Below are 18,822 nucleotides of genomic sequence, written 5' to 3' on the forward strand. Positions count from 1 at the left end.
GGCCCAAAAAAAGCTCTGCCACTTAGATACAAAGGCATTTCTCCTCCTCTGAGCCTCAGTTTCCTCAACTGTAAGACTGGGGTGGGGGAGATTTAATTCCTGACTTGCAGGGTTTGCAAAGTGAAACAAATGTGGCCAGGCTCATAGAGGCATGGTGAAGACTCAAGCGCCTCCTGTAGTGTAAAGAGTGAAGATGGCCTTTGGCTCCATGAAGGGTTTCCTAAGAGGGCAGGGACAGCTTCTTCGTCCTTGACACAATAGCACACACTAGGGCCAAGAGCAGGGTCTCATCACCTCACTCATAAACAGTGGCTGAGGTTGACACGGGGGATCCCTGTGGGAATCAGAACTCCTAGGACTGTAGGTGACAGAAACTCCTCTCCAGCTAGCCTAGGGGAAACTGATAAATGCAGGGTGAAGAATGTGTGGGTAGGGTATCTCCAGTAAGCCCAGGGGAAAGGCAGAGATGCAGCAGGGCCAGGGAAGCCAAGGGGCTCGCTCTCACTCTCTCTCTCTTTCTCTCTTTCTTTCTCTCTCTCTCCCTCTCTTCTCCCACCTTCCTTCCCTCCCTCCCTCTCTCTCTCTCCTTCCCTCTTGTCTCTCTCTGGGTCAGCCTATCAGCTCCATTCCCTCACGTCAGCCCTCTCTATGTAGCAGCAAACATAGCCTCCAAGAGAGAAACTGCATTTTCTTCCTTAGCTCCTGACTAAAAAATCCAGGGAAAGATCCTGATTGGCCCAGCTTGGGTCACGTGTTAACCCCACCCATCCCCAGACCTATTAATTATGGAGTGGTGGGGCGGGTGGAGATGCACACCATAGAAATTGTATCTGGGGTCCCACTAGACTTCAAGACCCCCCATGAGGGAAGCCACCACTTTAACCCTTCAGAATGTCTGACATTGTACACTTCACACACTTAGCACTTTCATTGTGCAGTGGCCCGAATGAATGTCATCTCCCCAATTAGACTATAAGCTCCATAAGATCCACAACTGTGTCCAGTGCTATTTTCATTCTTTTCTCTTCCTTCGCACCGGCTCACCACACAGGAGACAGCAACACAGAGCACACTGCTAGTCACATGGTCACAGAATGTCCTAGATAAGGGGAGAGATCGAAGAACTAAGGCACAGAGACAGACAGCCATTTTCCCAAAGTCACACAGCTCAAATGAGGCTCTAGGTCGCCTGTGTACCTGCTAGCTTCTCCTCTCTCTTGAGGTTAAAGGCTCCACTTCTACCCCTACAAGGAAGCCCCTGCACAGCTCTAGTCACTTCCTGCCTCCCCAGGCTTATCTGGTACACTCTACACATCTTCAAGGTGGTTATTTTTATAGCTATTTTAATAGTCGCCTGAGGTGCCCACACTGATCTGCTTCCCTGTCAGTCTGGATGAAGGAATTTTTGACTCTGCATTCCAGCCAGGGTGGCCTCTTTTCTCAAACCCACATCCCCTCCCCTCACTTCCAGGGCTTTTGCATGTGCAGTTCCCTCTGTCTGGAACACTGAGTTTGTCTGCTAGGGCTACCTTGACAAAAGACCACAATTGGGGTGGATTAAACAACAGAAATGTATGATCTCAAGTTCTGGAAGCTAACAATTCAAAATCAAGGTGTCAGCAGATTTGGTTCCTTTGAGGCTGTGAGGGAGCATCAGTTCCAAGCTTCCCTCCTAGCTCCTGGTGTTGGCTCGCTATCTTCGGCATTCCATGGCTTGTAACAGCCAACGTCACCCTGATATCTGCCTTCATCTTCACATGACATTCTTCCTGTGCACATGTCTGTCTCCGTGTTCACATTTCCCCTTCTGATAAGAATACCAGTCAAGATTAGGGCCTACCCTAATGACCTCATGTTAACTTGATTATCTCTGTAAAAACCCTATTTCCAAATAAGGTCACTATCTAGGTACTCGGGGTTAGGACCCCAATGTGTTTTCCCCCATCTCAACGAGACAATGCCCACTTACCCATCTATCTCAAGCAAACCTTCCCTGAACACCCCAGACCACTCCAGGCACTGTTGTCTGCTCTTCGGTGCTCTTCCTGCATATTGATACTGGATTGCTGGTATCTATCTGTGTAATTACCAGGTTGCTATCTGTGTCCCTCTCAGACTATCAGCTTCAGAAAGACAGGAGCATGACTCTTCTGTGCACCATTGTATCCCCAAAGCCCAGTACCTGGCATGTAAAGGTACCAATAAATAACTGTGTCCTGAATGAATGAATTATTGAGAGGTTAATATTTGCTAATTGCAAAAATGAATAGGAGGTTCTAAGTAAGGGCCTCAGAAGCAGTGAGGTTAATGTTTCCTCCAGAGAGAATGAATTTACTGTGGGATCCACGAGGGCTAAACCCCTGCCCTCACACACCCTCACCACCCTTTGACTAATGGTCATTGCCTCTTCCTCCCTCCCACCTGGTCACCCTAGGGAGAATCCATATCAGCCTGGCCATGCAGGGGAGGCCTCACAAAGCCCTGGGAAGCCAGAGGTGAGTCAGACGGGATGGTAAGGTGAACAGCTCTGAAACCGGAACCCTGGCATATAGCTGGGGGCAGGAGGGTTCACCGAAGGTAATGGTGCTTGCTTTAAAATTCAAGGGGCCCAAGGGAGCATCATCTTTCAGGAAGGCACCACTAGTTGATAAGAGGCCAAGTGTGCCTCAAGCTCCAGGTACCTGAGGTTGCTGCGCTAGCACGGCCTGTGAAAGATGCCAAGGGTGGACTTGACTTTATAAGTCCTCTCCTCATCCCCCTCCCCATGATTGGGCACAACTGTAAGGGCCATAAGAACTTACCTTCTGTGGCCTTTACTTTTGCTTATATGAGCAGGGGGAGGTGGAGAGAGACCAGGTGGGCACCTTGAGGGACCCTCATTTGGCTGAATTACAGCAACTCAACCTGCCTCAAAGGAATTCCAGCCCCCTTGCTTCCTAGGGACCCTTGGGAATACCTCATAGGCAGCCGAATCCCAAAGGGAAAAATGAAGGTCTCCCCAAACCCAGCCCAGCACAAGGGCCAAGTTGGAAAAAATGACTTGGAGACCAGTCACCACGTTTTTCCCCAGTGAAAGGCTGACTCATTGCAACAGGCCTGGGCTGGCTGGGACTTGAGCCGGTGGCTTGGAACATGCTTGGACAGTGAGCGCCTTGTCTGAAAGGCAGACCGTGAGAAGCCACAGGTCAGGGGAGCCAAGGCCACTGCCCTAAGAAACACCCCTCGCACTGCCATGTGAGCCCCAGGGGAAGAAGGGGCCAGGTGGGTGTCCACGCTGCCTCCCGCTCAGACTCTGGAGATCTAGGCTCACCTTGCTGGATAAGATCTAGAGAGGCCTTAAGCCCCAGGGCAATTAAGCGCTAAGGTCCTGAGACATGAGTATTCTGATCCTTCCTCCCCATACGAAGTGCAAACTGAAAACACAAAGCTTAAAATAAATTTAGAGAAACCCCAATAAGGCCTCGATTTTAATCATAAAATGATCTCCATGTTTTTCTTTGAAATATCAAAAAGAAATTATTTTCCAATTTTGGGGAAATGGAAGGGAGCTGGGGCTGCTTTCCCAGTGTTTTGAGCACACACCAGGTCTACCTGATGGGTAATTCAGCAGTGTGCACACAGTGGGGAGCTTATCTCTGACCCTCTTCCCTCCTCATGCCTCTGTCCATTTTGACATCCTGGGCTCTTTCAGCAAGGACTTTTGAGTCATATGTTGAGTTAAATCCTGTCTGTGCCATCTGCTTGCTGTGTGACCTTGGGTGAGTCACTTAATCTCACTAAGTCTCAATTTCTGTAAATGTAAAAATGGAGATTGCACCAGATAATGCATGCATAGTGCTTAGTACAGTACTTAGCACACAGTCTGATTGATATATATATCAGAGAGATCTCATATATACACCACACACATATGTATATATTTACACTTTAGAGTGAATAAGTTCCTATAAATGTCATTGTTTCCTTTCATTTATTTTTTTATTTTCTTTTATTTTTAAGTTGAATTAAATTTTTATTTTGAGATGGGGTCTCACTCTGTCACCTAGGCTAGAGTGCAGCGGCATGGTCATGGCTCACTGCAGGCTAAGACCCTCTCACCTTAGCCTCCTGAGTAGCTGGGACTACAGGTCCATACCACCATGACTGGCTAATGTTTTAATTTTTATTTGTAGAGACAGAGTTTTTGCTATGTTGCCCAGGCTCCTTTCATTCATTCAATCAACAAATGCTTGAGCACCTACCACATACCTGATTGTAGCTAGATGCTGTATATTCTACATTAGGATTTCTTTTCATCCTCACAGCAATCTCTACAATATCACTAATATCCCCATTTGAAGGATGAGGAAACAGATTCAGGAAGGTGAAAGAACTTTCCCAAGGTCACACAGCAGAGTCTGGATTCACTTGTTCATTCAGGAAACATTGACTGAATTTCAGCTTTGTTTCAGGCTAGGCACTGGGAGCACTGCAGTGAATGAGTTAGGGCCCCCATCCCAGGACCCTCACAGCCTATTGAGTGTTCTTTGCACCTTTTTTGAACCCCTTTTCATCTCTCTAATTGTTAAGGTCCCTGTTAAAAGCTCCTATGTGCATGTGGGCAGGGAGAGCCTTCTCCAGATCTTCCATTCACCCTTTTAAGGGAGTTGCCTTCTTCCCAGGGTGTAGGGTTGGCCCTGCCCAAGGCTGAGCTGGCAAAACCAAAAAAGCATCCTGCCTCTCCTTTGCACATCATCCCCTCGGACTGCTAGGTGCAAATGTCCATGACAACCTTGAACTCCATTCTCGCCCCCCACTCCACTCCTCTTGTGGCACTTCATGATAGATATTACAGAAATACCACATGTTCATTATACAATTTTTAAAAAAAGGAAAATATAGAAAAGCAAAAATCTTAAAGAAACAATAACCAATAATTCTAAATCCTGCTAAGGTGGTTAAAATTTTATTGTATTGCCTGCCAGACCGTTTTCCTCTGTAACTACAATACAATTATTAAAATAATAATAACACTAATTTTAGCTAACTCTGACATGGAGCTTCCTCTGTGCCAGAGACTGTTCTAAGCATCTTAGACATTGAAACTCATTTAATCCTCACAACAACTCACTAGGCTAAATACTATTGTCCTCATTTTACAGTTGTTCAAAGTGAGGAAGAGAGAACATTTAGAAGCATACATATTATTATTTTTTTAAAATGGGACCAGTCTGAACATACTATTTTGCAGCCTACTTTTTCTCCCTTTACAACAAATAAAAAATAATAAATTTACTTTCCTAACATAATTTTTCGTGACTATTAGGATTCCAGTATTTGCATATATTGTAAGTTATTCAACCAGTCTCCTTCTCAGCCATTTTTCTGATTTTCTTTTTCTTTCCTTCCCTCTGTCCCTCCCTTTCTTCCTCCTTTTTTGTTTTACCTATGAATGGCACAAAGATGTCCAATCTTGTAGCTTAGTCTTTGAAAACCTGATTAATAACTTCTTGGCTGGGCGTGGTGGCTCAGGCCTATAATCCCAGCATTTTGGGAGGCCAAGGCAAGAGGATTGCTTGAGGTCAGGAGCTTGAGACCAATCTGGTCAACATAGCAAAACCCTGTCTCTATTTTTTATTTAAAAATTAATTAATTAATTTTAAAAATCGTATTTAGGATAACTCCTAGAAGTGGAATCATTTGGTCTCAAGTTATACATGTTCTAAGCTTTCTGACATCTCTTGCAAACTGCCTCCAAAACAGGCAACAACATTGGATTCTAAAGGAGGATGACCTGTGTCCCACGGAGTGATACCCATCAGAATGACAGATGCTCATGACATTGACCCAGCAATTCCATCTGGGAGTTTACCCCATAAATATTGTTAGAGACTTGCAAAATGACATGTGTATAAAATTACTTATTGCAACTCTGCTGGTGATAGCAAAAGATAAAAAATAATCCAGATGTTCATAATAGGGAACTAGTCAAGTAAATTATAGGACATCTATACAATGAGATACTGCGTAGTTGTAAAAAAGAATTAAAAGCCTTTCTATGTATTCATGTGGATAGCTCCTCAAGACATACTAAGTGCAGAACAGTGTGAACAGCATGGTATTTTTGTGTGGAAAAAGGGGACCAATGACAGCCCACATCCATATGTATATGCACAGGCATAAATAAACTCTATTTTAAAAAACATTATTATTTTTTGAGACAGGATCTCACTCTGTCACCCAGGCTGGAGTGCAGTAGCAACGATCATGGCTCACTCCAACCTGGGCTCAAACTATCCTCCCACCTCAGCCTCCTGAGTAGCTGGGGTTACAGGCATGCACCACCACACCCTGATAAGTTTTTAATTGTATATCTCACCATGGTGCCCAAACTGGTCTTGAACTCCTGGGCTCAAGTGATCCTCCCACCTTGGCCTTCCAAAGTGCTGAGATTACAGGTATGAACGAACATGGCTGGCCAATAAACTCTAAAGTAGTTAAAACAGTGCCTACTTGCCTACTTGTGGGTGAGTTTGGTGAAGGCATAGAGACCAGGATGATGGATAGGGACAGGGAACAAATTCTTTTTTCTGATCACTTTTTATATTTTTAAAATTTGAAAACAATCTATATTCTTATTTAGAGAACTAGTCTAAAAGGTTGCCTTTTTATACTGTTAAATATTTTTAGGTGTGATAATATTATAGTCATTTTTATAACACTTTTCTTTTAGAGATATATCCTAAATATTTTAGAAATATTTACAAATGAAATTATAGGATATCTGGATTTGCTTCAAAATAATACATGAGCAGGGGACGTGGATGGGTATATATTACAGATGAAACTGACTTGGACATGAATTAATGACTAATGAAGCTGGGAGACTGATAAGTGGAGGGTTCATTATGCTATTCTATCTACTTAAAAAATTATTGAGGTGAAATCTACATATAAGTAACCATTTTAAAGTGAACAGGTCTATGCCATTTATTACATTCACAATGTTGTGCAACCCCCCTGCCCCATGGCTAGTTCCAAAATATTTCTATCACTGCAAAGTAAAATCCCTGTACCCATTTTATTCCCATTTTCTCCCTCCCTCATCCCTTGGCAACCATCAGTCTGTATTGTGTCTCTATGGATTTATTTATTCTGTATATTTCATATGAGTGGAACCATAGAACATGTAACTTTTTTTGCCAGGCTTCTTTCCCTTATCATAATGTTTTTGAGGTTCATCCATGTTGTAGCATATACCAGTACTTTAATAATTTTTTTGCGGCTCTATAATACCTCATTGTATGTATATACCACAATTTGTTTATCCATTTAACTGCTGATTGACATTTAGGTTGTTTCCACCTTTTGACTCTTGTGAACAGTGCTATGAACATACGTGTCCATGTATTTGTTTGCGTTCCTGTTTTCAATTCTTTTGGGTATGTAACTCTTAGAAATGGCATCGGGTAATATGGTAATTCCATATTTAACTTTTTGAGGAACTGCCAAACTTTTTTCTATAGTGGTTTCATCATTTCACATTCCCACTGGCAATATACAAAAGCTTCAGACTTCTTCACATCCTCGACAACATTTGTTATTTCCCATTGTTTTGTTGTTATTATTATTAATATCATGCCCATCCTAGTGGGTGTGAAGTGGTATCTCATTGTGGTTTTGATTTGCATTTCCCTGATGACTAATGACATTGAACATATTTTTATGCACTTGTTGGCCATTTGTATATCTTCTTTGGAGAAACATATATTGTTCTTTCTACTTTTGAATAGCTTTTAAATTCTCCACAGTAAAAGAGATACAAAATATTAGATATTTTATTTAAAACTTTAAGAAACAGGTTTTTTTTTTTCCATCTGAGAAGAGAGTGGTTTTTCCCTCCTTTTTCCCCCCTGCTTGAATTCCCCTGAGACCCTTGCATAATTCCCACCCCCGCATCCCCATCCGCAATTCGGTTTCAAAACAACATATTTGCTCTTCAAACAAATAAGCACAAGTTTCTTCCCTTTTGCCTCCTCAAAAGTGGGTGCAGGCGTGGGAGAACAGGGCCGGGACTTAGGGTGAGCAGAGGCTGGCTGCCCTACTTCCTTTGGTCCTAGCCTGAGGCTGGTCCCCCTACCCAGCAGCCTTGTGACACCCTCATGTCCCACCTCCACATTTTTGCTGAGAATCCCCAGGGAAGGGAGGGCCCCATCTATAGTGGAAGAAACCTTCTGGGCCCAAATCCAGCCACATCACAAGACTGGATGGCCCAGCCGCGAGACGAGCATGTCAGTGGCTTCCATGGCCAATGGGAGAGGCTTCACCCGGCTCATGTTCTGCTGTGGTTGTCGGGCCAAACAGATGGCTGGGGATAAACAGGGGGTGGTGCTGGGTGGGGTGTGTGTTGGGGTGGCTTTGAATGGCCTCAGCCTCCCTCTGGATCCTAGGGAAAGAGGCGAGTGAGGTGAAGGCAGTGCCTGAGGAAGGGGCTGTCATTTGTGGCCTTCAAAACTTGTTTGTGATGTCTTTTCAGCAATAAAACTCTTGTTCAAACAAACTATTACAGCAGTAAGACAGAAAAAGGAAGCTGTTCCTGCCGATGAAGGGTGAGAAACCTGGAGCCTTCCCTCCCTGCACGCCACGTGGCAGATACCTCAGGGAAAGCTGGGTCTCAGGAGAACACGCCGATCCCGTTAACACACAGTCTTCCTATGAAACCATGTGGGAACTCAACACGTGCTGTCTCCTCTCTAACCTGAGATCCTGGCCCGTTCCACAAAGCGAGGCAGTCTCTTGTATACCCCTCACCAGCCAAGTACTGGGATGGTGGCCAAAGGGGAGAGACAGGCCAGGGTGTGGGTGGGCCAAAGAAATCTGAGAGGGACAGGAGCTGTGGTGGCCCGGTCTCTAAGCCTGCAGAGGCTCCCTTCCAGAGAGAGAGCTTGGAACTCAGTCTCTGCCTCCCTCCTTCTCTCCCTCCCTTCAGCAGAACTGCCCTGCCCCAGGTGGTTCACACCTTGCTAGTCCCCTAGGCTTATACCTTTCCTAACCTTAGGAGAGACATGAGAAAAGGAACTCTCCCCTTCCCCACAGAATCCTTTTTTTTTTTTGAGACAGGATCTCTCTCTGTCACCCTGGCTAGAGCACAGTGGCACAATCATGCTCACTGCAACTCTGCCTCCTGGGCTCAAGTGATCCTTCCACCTCAGCCTCCCAAGTAGCTGGGACTACAGGCATGCACCACCACACCTGGCTAATTTTTGTATTTTTTGTAGAGATGGGATTTTGCCATGTTGCCCAGGCCAGTCTCAAACTCCCAGTCTCAAGTGATCCTCCCACCTAGGCCTCTCAAAGTGCTGGGATTACAGGCATGAGCCACCGTGCCTGGCCCACAATACTTTGATATAGTTTCTTCAAGCCCAGATTCTGGTTCTTAGCACAGTCAACCTATGGAGTGCCTCCCCTGCCCTCCCATATTCCGTGATAGTCATGCTGGGTTAGTTTCTCTAACCAGAGGATGGGCCCATTCTTCGCTGTGGGATGGTGTGTGGGGACATTGGTAAGGAACAAATAAAGACTTGGGCAAATAACTTTATTATGAGGTTGGTTATCTCATCCACAGGCTGAGCATGATGCTCAGTACCGACTCCGCAGGGCTATTTGGAGGATTAAATGAGATAATGTGTATCAAAGCCCAACATCACAGGAGCTCCGTGTAGAAGCAGTTCCATACCAGAAAATGCGATGGCTTTGTCCCTTACATGTTGTGTCACCTCAGATAAGGCATTTCCCCTCTTTGAACTCCAGTTTTCTCATCTGTAAAATGAGCATGTTTAAAAATTTTTTACTTAAAAAAAGAGGCATATTAATATCTACCCTTCACAGTTGCTGTAAGTAGAGGCGATTCACATGAAGTGGTTAATACCTGGCACAAAGAAAGTACTCAAAACAGGATAGTAATAATTGTAATTATTACTACTTTTACTACTATTAATTAGAAGGGCAGTGTAGTTTTATAGTTAAGCAAACTTTGCAGCCAAATTTCCTAGGTTTAAATTACAATTCATCACTGGAGCTGTGTCACTTTAAGCAAATTACTTACCCTTTCTGTGCCTACAGTTCATTAACTGTATACTAATTTACCTATTTCATGGACTTGCTGTGATAATTAAGTTATTGTATGTAGAGCACTTTGCAGGGTGCCTAGCAAATAGTAAATGCTACAAACACATTTGCTGTAATTTTTATTAGTAATAAATATCCATATTTGTATTATTATAGTCGTTAACAACTCGACTCTGTGAAAGCCTTCTCCTTGGATCCAATTAGGAGATCTACAGACCAACAGATCCACCATCCTACAAAACGTTTAGCCCCCTCAGAAGCTGTGTGACCCTGGGCTAGTTACTTCTCCTCTCTGAGCCTGCTTTTATTTATCTACAAAAATGTGAATTGTAATAGTACCCATAATGATACTTCTAGGTTGTTTGACGTGCATTAGTGAGCGATGACCCGTGGGAAGTTTCTAGCTTCTAGTTAATTAAGCCCTGGTCCCCGTGCTCTGCCTAAATCCAGCTCCCTACCCCACCCAGCCCTCCCTCCCACCCCTGACGGGGAGCGCTCGAGTTCCCTCCTGCTGGGCGCGAGGGAAGGGGGGGCGTCCTGCGCCCGCTGCCAGGCCCTATTTCTGGGGGCCGAGCGATCCCGAGGCCTTGCCAAGCTTCCCCGGGGATCAGGTTTCTGCTGACGCGGTGCCAGGCACGTCTGCTTCCAGGAACCGGCAGCCGCTTTTAGCCGCGGGCCGCACATGAAAGGGCTGCAGTCGGAAACGTGACGTTGTGTCAACAGGCGAGGCAGGTCAGCGCTGGGTGAGACCATCCCGGCAGGCCCGGCGGATCACGCCCTGTCTGAAGGCGGCCAGATCCCCAGCCTCCGCTCCCCTGCCTCCTGCCACCTCTTCTTGGCCCCGGAGCCAGCGCTTCGCCCCCTGAAACTCACACACCCCGCTTTTTAAACAGAAGTCCTCTTTGTCCGCAGTGGGCATTAGGCTGGGGTGCACGCCCCTCCCCCGCACCTTCCTCTGAGCGCACTTGGATGCCGCTAAAACTGGGCTAGAGGAAAGGTTAAGGGCGAACTGGAAGCAGAAAATGAAGTGGAGGGACAGTTGCAACTTTAGGGGCTATTTGACAGGGGCAGGTTCCCATAGGGGGATTCTGGGTTGACTGCGTGGAACCCTCAAATATCTTTTTTTAGTTCAGGTTGCTCCAACCACTTCCTCCTTTCCCCATAGCTACTCCTCCCGCAGTGGCCTAGGAAAAAGAGAGGGTCATGCAAAAAGAGTTTGGTCTTGATTTCAACCCCCGGCTGTATCACCAGGATAAGTTTGATTTGTTGGGCTTTTTCCAAAAAAGTCTAGCTAGAGAGGTCTGGCAACTCATGGAGCAATTGAGGTGTTTCACAGGCATGAGACCTGGAAGCCCAGGCGCTGAGCTGGGAGAAAGGGTGGCACACAGAATTTGCCATCTGCCTGCTACAGGACTTGCGGGAAGGGCTCGGAATTCTTCTTTTATCGAGTCAAAAGCAGGCGTGGAGAGGGAGGTGATAGACCACCAGCTATGGATGCCAGGTTTCCAACTCCTGGTCCCGGCTCCTTGCACAACAGCCTGTGTGGCCTGGGGACAGTTATGTGCATTCCGTATGCATCTAGCCCAAGCAGAAAATGCTCACTTTCACCTGCGGGCCCGTGAGGAGACAGGGAAGGTGACATGTGAAGCAGTCTTCATGGTCAGCTGGAGCCTCTGCCTGACTGAGAAATCCCTAGGGGCAGCTTCCCCGCTGTGCTCCACACAACCAGGGGGTTCCGGCAGCTTTGAGATCTGGAGCCTGTTGAGTCAGGCGCTGGCCATCAGGAAACGTCACGATACCCCTGAGAGGGAGTATCCCACAGGACTGTTGCAAATCAAGGCAAAGGAGAGAGGCAAAAATACACGACTGGGTCATTTCCCACCTTTCCCATGGAATTTTTTTTTTTTTTTTCAATAAGAGCACTTGTCTAAGGAACACCCAATATTCATTCACGCACAAACACACCGGAGAGGAAGTCCAGGAAGGATGTAGAAAATAATTATGGAATGTTGCCTCCAGCAGGAATAAGACAGGATATGGCAAATCCATTAGACCTTCATAGATTTGAAAAAGCTAGACTGCTTTGGCAAAGAGGTGCTATCCCAGCATCAATTAGTATTGCATAATAATCCAGTAAATCTTTTCTCAATGTGCCTCTCCCTCCAGCAGGCTCCCCAGACACTGCAGCCCACGGTATCATACCTTGGTTTTCTGTCAAGTTCCAAGGACCACGATGAAAGCAGGCGGGGGAAAATATGCTTTTTACTTAACTCTGGAGAGGTAGAGGATGATCGTGTACCCCTGGCAAGGGTTAAAAAAAAAAATTAAACCAATATTTACCTGCCAAGTTGACTAAGCTTATTCTGATTGAATACAAAGCACATGAAAAGCTGAATGAAATTACACTGAGATTAACTGGTTTGCTTAAGCCAAGAAGGAAGGACATGGGAGTCAGCCATATCACACCAACTGAGTTATTTAAAAAAAAATCAGGAGACCATCTTTCTCTTCCACAGGAAAAGAATTATTTTATTAAGTATTTTAAAACAACTACTTAACATTTACTCATAGATAAAAATATTTACAATTTTACACCTTCAGGAAGGCTCCAAAATATAAACACTGTACCTCTCCCTAGAGAAAAAAAAAATTATTCTTCTCTTCAAAAACAGGAATACATTCATTTTTTTTCTCACTGTGTGAATCAAGTAATTATACAAATAAACATCTGAAACATTTTCCTTTTTTAATATATTTATATAATATATATTTATAACAGCTTTACAAATAAAGGCAACGACTTAATACCGAAATAAAAACAGGAAAAGAAAAAGTTAAAACACGATCAGCAATCAGGCATAGTGCATTTTGAAAAGCTGCTGCGGGGCTAGCTGGACACATCGGGAAAACAAGTACTCTGGACCAAAAATAAAACTTCTTTGAAGGAGACAGAATCCTTTTTAGCAATAAGGACACTCCATATGCCGTTGGGCAAGAGGAATTAGCCTACAGAAAGGATCTGGCGGTGCCAAGGCTTGGTTAGGCCTTTGAGAAGCTAAGCTTGGTTAAAAGGAGTTTTAGGATGGAACTGAAAACTGAGTCTAGTTCTGTTTGAAGGCAGCAGTTTGTTACTCAGCTTTGTGCACTTTAGGGTGCTCGCTCGGGGTGTCTGTGTCTCTCAGACCTTGGTTTGGATCCCTGAACAGTAAGTACTAATGGTTAGACCTAGAAACAGGTGCCAGAAGCCCAGGGAACTCCTCCCTCCCTCCCTCCTGGGCAGCTCAGCTTGTACAAGGGGGCCACTTTCAGTTCCTTAGTAAGCTAATCACTACGAAAGCCTGAGTAGGGAACTACATTCTCTTTATTCCTCTGAGGCAGGGGTGGGGAGCAGACCTGCAGAAACCTCCCCAAACCACTACCGTGCTATGCCAGTGCCTGCTACCTCACCATGTTAGCAGAAAGCTCGGTCTGACTGCTCTCTCCCCGTCGTCTGGTGAGTCACGTCGACAATAAAGGGAAAAGGGTGGGGTCCTAACAGCTGGTTGGGAGCTGAGCCCTGGAAAGCCCTCTTTTGAAAGTACCTTCTGCTCAAAGCCACAGACCCAGCTCCCAAACTGAAGAGTGACTCACAGACCAAGACTTTGAAGCTTTTGAAAATCCAGCTGATGTGTATCAAAGGGGGCTATTCTCTGGGTGGGGAAAAGCCCAGAAGTCTGCTACAATCCCCCCAAGTCTCCTGATGTCAAGCAATCCTTAGTGACTTCCCTATGCCAAAAGAAGCTTTAAAGTCCTAGACCAACAGGCAGGCACACATGTGCACGCACGCGCACATACACACATACACACATACATACACACACACACACACACACACACACACACACCCTGAATCTTCTCTCCATGCCTCAGATTATCTCAGTATACACAATGCAACAATCTTGCAGCATTCACAAAAACTTTTTTGTTGTTTTTTAGGAAGTAGCGAGGAAGGAAAGCAAAGCAGCAGGATCCCCTAGAGTTTAGTCTTTGGTTTCTAAGTTTAAAGGGGGGATCGGCTTCAGGGCTTGGAGCAAGACAGAAGAGTCGACGGACGGATGAGCTGGCAAGGGAGAAGGGAGTCTCTGGGGCATGAGCAAGGGAGCCGAGATCTTGTCTGGGTTCATGAAGCTAGAGAGGGCTGCGGCAGAGGCGTTGAGGCCTGGGTATAGCACTGGCACCGAGGTGGGATACCAGCACTTCTCCAGCATGGGCAGGTAGGCAGTCGCTGAAGGTGGGATCAGGTAGAAGGGCAGGCAGAAAGGAGGCTGGTGTGGGTGTGGGCCCAGGAAGGGGGAGCTGATCAGGTCACTGCTATTGAAATGGCCTTCATCATCCGAAAGCTGCATCCGGTTCTTTTTTGTGGGGGGTTCTTCGGATTCTTGCTTAATTGCGCCGATCCTTTCTCCCATGGTGAACCTGCGTCCGTGGTCGCTTTTGAAGCACGGCTGGTCACTGCGCAAGTCGCCCTTCTCCGATTCTCCTCCGTAGCCACTGTCTGTGTCCGTGTCGCTGCCGCTCTGCTCCCCACTTGAGTGAGCGAAAGTCCGCTGGATGACTGGCACGCAGTTTTTCCCAGGACCTTCCGAGCCTTTGGCCGGAGAGCTGGGTTTTTCCTTGAAGTCCATCACTTTGGGAGCTGGGTCTGATGGCTTCCTGGAGGTACCACCCTGCAGCAGCTCTGAGACCACCCGGTGGAGGTGGGTGACAAGCTGCGAAGACTTCAGGTCCCGAGTGTTCTCGTGCTTGGCCAGGTACTGAAGCACCTCCCGGGCACAAGTCTGGAAACCTGAGCAGAACATCTCTTGACCTGTTTCAACATTTCTCCCTGACAGCTCACCTAGGGAAACAAAAATCCAAAGGAAAATGTTTCAGAAGGCCCTGTGGTGCACCTGGATACCTATACGCCTAAAAACCAGGTGCTTTCGTTTTTGTTAAAAAAAAAAAAAAATCACATTTACTGATTTGTGTTCCTAACTCCAAAAGTAGTATGCTCAGAGAAGAATTACACTGAAAAGTATAAATAATTAAATTAAAATAATCCATATACTAACACTCAGATAAAATACGATTTTTAATGTTTGCATAATATCCTATCATGGAAATGGACCATAATTAATAGAGATGAGCTGCTTCCCCTCTTTTGGAATGTATAGGTGGTTTGTGAGTTTTCCATGTAAGTGAAGCAGCAAAGAACATTCTGATGTATTCATAAACCTGAGTCAATGCATACAACATTGCACCGTGGCAAAATGGGCAGATGCCAGATAGTTATAAAATGAGGAAAAGATTGAAGCAACAATAATCACCTAAAGTAAACTTATTTTCAATGACTTGTAAAAGTTGCAGTCATGCTGTGATCTTTAATTAGGCTCTCTATTTCTATGTCTTTTCCACATATTCTATCCATGATCCTCAAGACATTAGGTATGACCATCTTCCTATTTTTAATGAGGAAACTGGCAGAAGCATTTGCTGGGTTTTTGCAATTTTCATCATACGAGCCTTGGAGAGGAAGGCAGAGAATGAAATGAGGGAGTGGGTAGAATAATTCTCCCCAGTCAGTACAGTATTATTTGGAAGAAGTGAGACTAGAAGGTTAGGTGACTCCGATTATCTGGAAGTCTGTTGAAACGAATGATGAAACTTCAGTGGTTTCGCTAGATTGTGCAATTCACCAAGATACCTAGTGGCTATTCAGGGAACCACATGAAATGCAGGAAAAACTCCTGCTGTATCCTGCCAGGATCACACCACACACCAAGTGACAAGGAAGCAAAGAAACAGGAAAACACTGGGGCATACCCACGATTTCTTCTCCAATGAAAGAGGGCTAAGAAGACCAACTGTAAAACACCCACAAGGCAAATTATAGGTGCCTTGGCATTTTAAAAGGGAGTAGGGAAATCTCCCAGAACCCAGAGACTCTCAAGCTAAAATGCCACAGGAATATCTTATCATTTCACTAATACGTATTCATGCCAGGTGGCACACTGCATTTCAAATGAAAAGTCTGACCTTTTAGGAAAGATAAAACTGCATCTCCCCCAATGAAGGTGCATAAGCAATTTGTTGCAGTAATGTTTATTCCATCAGATGTTGAGCCCACAGGCTCTCTATTTGTGCTCAAACTCTTAAAGAGAGGAGAGCCAGAATCAGCACTCACCAGCTTGTAAACCGCTCTGCAGGGCAATGATTTTCTGCTGCTGCTGATCAATTAGGTTTGTTAGTGCTTTCACATGCTTCAAGGTAAGTTCAAGAACCACTGCTTTTTCCAAGTGACCCAAAGTCTAGAAGGAAAAGAGCCTTAGTCAGCGGTGAGGTCAAAGAAGTCCCACCTTTGGGACATTTCTTAGCAAAGAGAAATGTCTCTAAAAGAAAAAAAAAAAAAGTGGATAGTCTTTCTTCGTTGGCTGTTCTAACACACACATATATAAAATATATATGATTAAATAATTTAAAAAAGGGTGCCATCTCTCTTTGGAGGCATTTTGGAAGCTGCAACTACCTCAGGAAAACGCTTTGACAGATAAATTTCTCCAGCAGCCTCTGCTGACCTTAACTCAGGGGAATCCAGAGATAACATTTTTCTGCAGGGGTGTCAACTCAGAGAGGGACCTCTATTATGTCTGGCAGCCAATAGGCTTTCCCTACTTCTTTCCTTACACCCTTTCAGAACTTCCAGCTCATTCAGGCTTTTTTGTTCCTCCCGAAATACTTTTTTTTTTTTTTTTTTTCCATTTCCCCAACCAAAGGCTGCCAAGTAGCTGAGGGCTACTGTCAAGAAAGGACAGGCCGTAAAAATCACACACCAAAGCAAGTCCACTTATTTAACAACAACAAAAAAGGTGGGGGGAGTGGTGGAGGGAAAGGGGTAAATGTGTGTGTTGCTTGGCGTGTTCCTTTAAGTTAGAAAAACTAGGGAATCCTGAAAATCACCAGAAGTTAAACTCTTGAAAAGGAAGGCCAGTTGGTGTTGGAGCCAACTTGGAGAGGTCCAAGCGGTTCTCGCCTCATTTGCATGAGTCAGCCAGAAAACGCCAGGACTGTGGAGGAGGACCCCACCACAGAGCCACCCGCCAGCTCTGATCCGCCCGTCTGGTCTGCAGTTCCCCGCGGAACCTGCAGGCGGCGAGTGACCCCCGCCCGCCCTCTGGGCAAAGGACTGGGTTGGAAAGGGGCCAGCTTCTCACTTACTGTAAGTTTGAGATGTTCTGGTAGGAGATCCTTCAGCTGGGCGATGCACTCGTTAATCCGGTCACGTCTCTTTTTCTCGATGAGCCGGTGCGGCAATTTGTAGGTCTCCTGCAAGACGCACGGGGAGGCGGTGGGCGCTTGGGGAAGGAGGTGAGAAGCCTATCCTCCCAGCCCCGCAGCACGAGTCCGGCAGAGGAGCAGAATAGCACCCAGAACCATCATCTGCCCCTTCTTTTCCAAGTCACTCAGAAGAGGCACCGAGCCCACACCCTGCATCCCCTCGCCAACCTCAAAGCGAGAAAACTTTTCTTGGAAACTCAGCGCGCGCGAGGGGCTGAGCGCAGGGTCCCCAGGGGTGCACTTGCTTACCTTGCTGTCCTCGCTCCGCTTTATTCCCCGTCTTGACTTGTACACTTGGTACATGTGGGCAAAATCCATCCTGCAGGAAGAGAGACCAGGAAGGGTCGTGACTGCTTGCGCACGGCTGCAGGCGTTCTGCCCGGCAAGAACCCCCCGGTGCGCCCGGAGCTGCTCCAAGTTGAGAGTGGCGCATAACATGGGGCTGGAGTTGAGGCTTGAAGGGCCAAGGAGTGCCAACTTACCCTGGTAGGTCTCCGTGCTCCAGTCCCGGTGCTTTGGGCAGGCAGGCGGGGGGTGGTTGCGCGCTGGGGATCCGCTCCATGGTGCGGCGAGCCGGGGCCACTGCGCGCTCCTGTCTGCTCTAGCGGAGCGTCTGGATGAGGACTGTCCTGGAGCGGGCTTCGGGGGTCTCTCCGCAGATGTTCCTCTGAGTCTGAGCTCTTTGAAATCCCCTGGGCTGCTGGAATCTTCGGCTTTGAGATGCAGCTTCAGTTGGGGGCGTGCATGGCCCGGTGTCCCCGCGGCCTCTGGCTCCAACTCAGCGCACAGACTGGCGGTGTGTGCTCCCTGCGCGGTCTGCGCCGTGCGAGCCAAGTGAATGAGAAGTGGGGCGGGCGGGGAGGCGGGAGGGAGCGGGTGGGGGGGGGGCGGTTAGGGCGGAGGGGGGGGGGTGGGGGCACAAGCCGAGGAGTAATGGAGAGGCTGCGGGCTGGGTTAAATGGGAGCGAGTGGGTGGGTTGGAGCTACGTGTTCTACCCTGTGACTCCAGGCACGTCTGGCCACTGCCGGGGAGGGAAGGAGCGACCTGCCCGCCCTCCCCCGGCTTCATCACATGAGTCTCACGTGTTGGACAACGCTCCGGCGGCTGCTAGGGAGCCCCCACCCTCAGCCCCGGCCCCCAGGTGTCTGCGGCTGCGGCCACCTTTCCCCGAAGAGGGGGTGGCAGCGCAACCTGGGTCCTGCCCAGTTGGGTGGGGGGCGCGGAAGCTGGAAGGGACGGGGGTGCTGGGGGAGGGGGAGAGTTGGTAACGTGGGCGAACCTGCCCCAGGGAAATGAAGTAAGTTCCCGTCTCCTGGGAGGGAACGGGGGAGGACGGATCCGCCCGCGTCTGACTCAAGCCG

At 46.9% G+C, this 18,822-nt stretch overlaps 1 protein-coding gene across 1 annotated transcript; it reads right to left on the reverse strand.

The window, feature by feature from the left end:
* Positions 1–12,609: 12,609 nt before the first annotated feature.
* Positions 12,610–18,325, reverse strand: BHLHE40 (basic helix-loop-helix family member e40). Its single transcript, XM_025375735.1, has 5 exons — positions 17,943–18,325; positions 17,710–17,779; positions 17,341–17,448; positions 16,310–16,433; positions 12,610–14,983 (listed from the first exon to the last, which is right to left on the reverse strand). The coding sequence occupies exons 1-5, from the start codon at positions 18,020–18,022 to the stop codon at positions 14,127–14,129; spliced, it is 1,239 nt and encodes a 412-aa protein (XP_025231520.1). The 5' UTR covers positions 18,023–18,325; the 3' UTR covers positions 12,610–14,126.
* Positions 18,326–18,822: the final 497 nt, after the last annotated feature.

The sequence above is a fragment of the Theropithecus gelada genome, chromosome 2, assembly GCF_003255815.1.
Source record: "Theropithecus gelada isolate Dixy chromosome 2, Tgel_1.0, whole genome shotgun sequence".
NCBI classification, from domain to species: domain Eukaryota; kingdom Metazoa; phylum Chordata; class Mammalia; order Primates; family Cercopithecidae; genus Theropithecus; species Theropithecus gelada.